The sequence below is a fragment of the Coffea eugenioides genome, chromosome 9 (assembly GCF_003713205.1).
Source record: "Coffea eugenioides isolate CCC68of chromosome 9, Ceug_1.0, whole genome shotgun sequence".
NCBI lineage: Eukaryota > Viridiplantae > Streptophyta > Magnoliopsida > Gentianales > Rubiaceae > Coffea > Coffea eugenioides.
The window spans coordinates 7086906-7092892 of NC_040043.1; the positions used below are offsets into that span (position 1 = coordinate 7086906).

Here is a 5987-nt window from a genome sequence, read left to right on the forward strand (position 1 = left end):
GAGCGTTACGGGTTGGCCAACCAGGCCCCTTTCTTTTTCTTCTCCTCCTCCTCTAGAAGCTGAAGACGACCTCAGACTTGCTGAGGCTTCGAGCTCTGCATCAACAAATTAGAACTGAAACTCCAATCTTTGATTTTTCAAGCAAAATTAATATGAGGAAGCGCGACCTAGCCATTCTCATGCTCTCTGCTTTCGCTATTTTCTTTTCTCTTCAGGTAATTTTTTATTTTAATTACTGAAATTTTCGCCCACTAGGATGAACTCCAATAGCACTCCTCTGATAAACCTCAGAGACCTTAGGCTGCCAAATTCAATTCATTTTTGCGAATGTTCATGCTGAACTTCCATTTAACTGAGTTGAGCTGAATAAGTTTCCTTATTTTGTGTAAATTTTGGTTCCGTAATGATAGCATGAAGGTGATTTTTCGTTCAAAGAAGCGTGGTATCATATATCCGATGAATACCCTATCAAATACGAGGCTGAGCGCCTGCCGCCGCCAATTGTCGCTGATCTCAACGGTGATGGGAAAAAAGAGGTTCTTGTCGCTACTCATGATGCCAAAATTCAGGTGTTGGTTTATTTGTTTTTGCCTTTTTTTTCCCTTTTTTTATAGTTTCTATGTTGTAAATTTTTGACTAGTTAGGGATCAACATCCAGAGAAAAGTTGAGGGTTTTGGGTAGAGTGCTAGTGAAAGTTACCCTGTTGTAGTGAGCTTTTAAGTTTAAATGAAGTTGTTGACCAAGGAGCAGCTATGTAATGTAAACCGAGCTTCTAGTGCCATGGTTGATGAACTCTAAAATTAGGGAATGAATTTGTTGTGGATACTGATGCCTGCCTGTGAAGTGGAACAAGAAGTATCGGAAAGCAAATTGGATTTTGCCAGTATCGTAGCTCTGATTCACACTGTCTGGTTCGTTGTGGGCTTGTGAAAGTGTGATGCATTGACCTCATGGTTTTTGTTAATTATATTCTTTGATTCCTAAAAAATAAATATTGCTTCATAAAGTTTGTGTTAGTATGTGTTCCACGCTTGTCAACTACATGATGTTAGTTTTTCGCTATGTAAGTGACGTATCTTTTGCTTTTGACGTGTAATTTTGAATCCTAGTGCCTGTGTTCCTTCTGCTTGCTGTTCATGATATCTGTTTCTCTTATTAGGTTTTGGAACCTCATGCAAGGCGAGTGGATGAAGGATTCAGTGAAGCACGTGTTCTTGCAGAAGTGTCCCTCTTGCCTGACAGGATTCGGATTGCATCTGGTAGACGTGCTGTGGCAATGGCCACTGGTGTCATAGATCGGAACTACAAGCGCAAAGAACCTCAAAAACAAGTGCTTGTGGTTGTTACATCAGGTTGGTCTGTAATGTGTTTTGATCACAACCTCACGAAGCTATGGGACGTGAACTTGCAGGTACATGAAATGGGAGTTCTGTCACATTGGTTTTACCATGGGCACTTAGCTATAATATCATAAGTTGATAGTTGGCACTTGTGCTTCTGCTGTTGAGTTCTAATTTATTCTTCTCTTTTGTATGTTTATAGGAGGATTTTCCACATAATGCTCATCATAGAGAGATAGCTATCTCTGTTAGCAACTATACTTTAAAGCACGGAGATTCAGGCTTGGTAATTATCGGTGGGAGAATGGAAATGCAGCCTCATGTATGTGATTGATATTTCCAAGTCTTCCAACGTTGTGCTTTTTGTTTAGTTAGCTCATGTTACATACTTTTTTTTTTGGGAATAAAATTGTGCTACATTTCAACTTTCAAGTCTTTATAAGAGATATGGCATTGTGATGAATTATTGTTGTTTATTGCAGTTGCATATGGATCTGTTTGAGGAAATTGAATTGGCAGAGAAAAATGCAGAGCAGCATAGGAGAAGTGCCAGTGAGAAGGAAGTATGGATGGATGTTCTTTATTCAAATGTGTTCTTGTTACTTTTACTGCTATTTAGTTCTTTAAACTTCAGAATTGTCAAGCTGGTCAATTTTGTGGTTTAAGGTTACTCTTTCTTGATGACTCATTTACTGATAAATAGAATCCATCAGCCTCCTTTTCTTGCAATGTCTTTTTTATTCTCTAAAGCATTTTCCGCCATGTCTGTCTGCAGTTTGACTAACAGGGTATTGTAATATTATCTGTTCAATGGACATTTTTCTGGTATTTTTAGCTTGAGACCAAAAAAAAAAAAGAAAAAAGTTCTTGATAGTGCACTTTATTTAGTCTTGTAGTGTAGACAATACTTGATAATTTTTTGTTTATATTTTTATGTTTCAAATGAAGTTAAATGCTTAAGATTATTTACTGTTAAATGCTCAAGATGTATTTAAGTGGTTATCTTTATTTGAATACTGTAATTTTCCTCATAACTCCTTGTACCCATCTTTGCCTTGAGATGATATACTGGGAACTGTTATATTTTAGGTAGTTTTTTTGATAACTGCCTTTGCCTTCATCTTCTAATTCTTTAATTGGCTTCTTTTTAAGCATCACTTTTTTGAAGGCCTTGCATGGATTTTATATCTTAGAACTAATTATTGGTTTCTTTTTTGCTAAACTAGAGCTTTCTACTGGTCTTTGTCATAGTTCTTGAGATTGTGTTTGTAAATTGGTTGAGTGATAAGTCAGGTACTGCACTTTATTTTTTGTTGTACAGTCATTCTTTTTATGTTTTTTACACCTAGGCTTCTGACAATTCTGGGATGGTGGATTTACGCCATTTTGCATTTTATGCATTTGCTGGTCGATCTGGCCAACTCCGTTGGAGCAGAAAGAAAGAGGTTTGTCCATTTCCAAACTTTGATTAGTCTGACAGTTCATGTGTCTTATGCCATCTTTTTTGCAAGGGAGATATTTCATGCTATTTCAATAAAGGATGAAGAAAAACTCAAAATTTTTGTAGGTTATCCTTCAAAAGCTACCTCTCTGATGCAATCAGGGCCTGCATAGTTCTAAGTTTTTCTTTAGCAAAAATCTTGAATGTCAAGATATTGTTGTCTTTAACTATTTCTTCGTGTCAAAATACTTGGTGATACCTCTGCTACGCCGAGATTTCTTTCTTGCTTATGAATGAACAAAGTTGGGAAGAATTTCTTTTTTATGGACGTACACATTTCATATTGGCTTATTGGATCAATGGTGCTTTTACTGGCATTTCCACTCTGGAACTGAAATTGCAAAATAAGTTTATTTATTATTTTTAAGCTCAAACTTGAAATACATGATTCGTGTGGTGGATTTTCTTTTTGCTCATTTCGTGTTCAAAATGTAGGATATTGAAAGTCATCCTCCAGATGCATCGCAGTTAATACCCCAGCACAATTATAAGCTTGATGCTCATGCTTTAAACAGCCGCCATCCAGGAGAGGTATGCAGCAGTAGAATTAACTTCAGTTTACAGTTCAAAAGGCAGTAGTCAACTTTTCCAATTTGAAGTAATGGACTCTAGGTATTCATGAATTGAACTTTAATTGCTAAAGAAAACCATAAAGTGAAGGTCATTTAAGCTTTGGGTATAAACATCTTAGGACTGGATTTTGTACTTGGGTGTGGATGTTCTCAGGTCCAGCTACGAGAATAATGGGGAACTTATTGGGAAAATAGTAGGGAGAAGAACATATGAATTGTTGAAGAAGAAACCTAAAAAAAATTGTTTCATGCGTTGGAGTACGTATTAATGTTTAGTTTATTGTAGCATGTTAAAATTATAAATTCAGTCAGGTTATTAATTTCAGCGGAGAAATTAAACCCCGCATATTTATGTATCATTCATCCCCTCACCCCCCTTTTTCCCCTTATGAAGTGTTCATTTGTGCATCAGTGTCCCATGTGTTGCTTAAGTTCTAGTCTTCTGTCGACCGTGCGACTATACAACCATGCGACTCTTGTATAGGTTACCATTATATTTCACATTTGTTACTTATTCCACGGTAGAGTTATAATTGTTGATGAAACTGTGTTTGATATCAAGAGTCTCTTATCTTGAGTGAGCTTACTTAAATGCGTTGAACCAAAGTTTGAATGCAGGGACTTCAGAGAATCTATCCTTGGTGTTATGCCGCATCATTGGGTAAATCTGATGTCTTCTTCTGAATCTTCCTTCTGCTATTCATCTTTAAATAGTCATAACATTACTAATGTGGAATATTTTCCCAATCAGGATCAGCGGGAGGATACTTTATTTGAGCTGGCACATTTTAGGCGTCACAAGAGGAAAACTGTGAAGAAAACGCCTGGAAAGAACATGAACTATCCTTTTCACAAACCAGAGGAAAATCATCCTCCAGGAAAGGATACATCAAAGAAGATTTCTAATGCAATAGGGAAGGCAGTAAACTATGCTAAATCTGCAAAATCCAAGAAGGTTACTTTCATATTCCTCAGTGGCTAAAGTTTTATATAATTTTTATTAATATTATTGTTATTATCAGTATCATATGGACCTCCCCCCCCCAATAAAAAAATTTTAAAAATTTTACTTTTGAAATTTAAAGTTTTGCCCCTGCAAAAACTTGAAAATGTTTTATGTTATGTGCATAAATTTTGATATGTTAAAATTTGCCTCCTAAACAGAAATGTTCTGGTTCTGTCCTAGATTACCATTATTATTATTTCGTCTTAAGAATAAGATATTTGGTGTCACCTTTTAGTTCTTTCATACATATTAATTGACTTTCAGCTAGATGTAAGATGTATATTGTTGTCTCTATAGATTCCATTTGTTTTTTCTTGAAATCTTCAGTATTTTGTATCCTAGACTGGACAACTGTGCAACTTGAATCCTGTGGCATCGGTTTCTATAAAAATTTGTTGTTTTGATACAAGGTGGCAATATGGCCCTATAATTCATGTAACTCACAGGTGAAATGCAAATGGTCTTTAACCAGGAATTTCAAGTATGCTTTTATCACTTTTTTGAAGCCAGCACTGTCATAGCAATTTTTTGAACTCAGTTTGTCTATTAGAGCAAATAAATTCTTGAAATGTTAACCGTAATAATCTTCCTTTAATCATTTTCATTCATACACTGGAGTACTTCCCTAAAGCCTTCTGCACTTTGGTAATGCAGCCTTTGCCTTATATACCGACCATAACAAACTATACTCAACTCTGGTGGGTTCCTAATGTTGTTGTTGCTCATCAAAAAGAAGGAATTGAAGCTGTTCATTTGGCATCAGGGCGCACCATATGTAAGGTAAAGATAAGTAATAATTTGCATATAAATGCACCGCTCTCCTTGAAATCCAAGGTCTCTGCTAGAGTCTCTACATGCTTATTTTCACTGAATATTCAAAGACAATCGCTATAGATTGCTAGGCCATTTTATATTTCACAGAAATCACTAATTATCCTATGACTGTTTGGCTTATTGAAAAACGAGTAATAGTAACAATTGATCCCATTTGTAGACCTGTGACTATCAAAAATTCTTGCCTTCCCAATAGCATTTTTTAGAAGGAATGAGTTTACGGAAAAGCATTTGGAAGATAACCAGAATTATTATCAAAGCGTGCTGGTTTTATGGGACTCTCGTCTTGTTTTAGTTGGGGATTTGACACCGGGTATTTACCTAGATGATTGATATTTATGCAAAGAGATTGAAAGGTGAAACGCCAGTTGACTGGTTAAAAAGGTATTACTTTGAAATCTACAACATCATTCTGCATTGCTGAGTTCTATATCTGTGTTGGCGGGCCATGACTGTCGGATATAATCTATTTTAATCATCTTCCTGATGATTGCAAATTCTCATCTTAACAGACTTAGATATATGAAGACGTGCATGTGCATTTTCCATGTCATTATTAATGTGATCTATTTTGATCCTGCAGTATATACTGTTCAGTTGGACTAACAAATTTATTGTATGATGTGAATATTGGTTTCCTTAGCTTCATCTTCAAGAAGGTGGCCTCCATGGCGATATTAATGGTGATGGAGTCCTAGATCATGTCCAGGTGAAATATTTTCTTTTATCTATT

General features: G+C 35.9%; 1 protein-coding gene across 1 annotated transcript in view; it reads left to right on the top strand.

The window, feature by feature from the left end:
- Positions 1–5987, top strand: part of LOC113782088 — a 13832-nt gene continuing 7845 nt past the window's right edge. Inside the window, exons 1-11 of the mRNA XM_027328000.1 lie at positions 1–215; positions 411–569; positions 1161–1412; positions 1544–1663; positions 1824–1904; positions 2691–2786; positions 3278–3373; positions 4022–4075; positions 4166–4369; positions 5075–5200; positions 5898–5963. Coding sequence (XP_027183801.1) covers positions 153–215; positions 411–569; positions 1161–1412; positions 1544–1663; positions 1824–1904; positions 2691–2786; positions 3278–3373; positions 4022–4075; positions 4166–4369; positions 5075–5200; positions 5898–5963 — 1317 coding nt within the window. The 5' untranslated portion in view covers positions 1–152. The remainder of the gene's footprint in view (positions 216–410; positions 570–1160; positions 1413–1543; positions 1664–1823; positions 1905–2690; positions 2787–3277; positions 3374–4021; positions 4076–4165; positions 4370–5074; positions 5201–5897; positions 5964–5987) is intronic.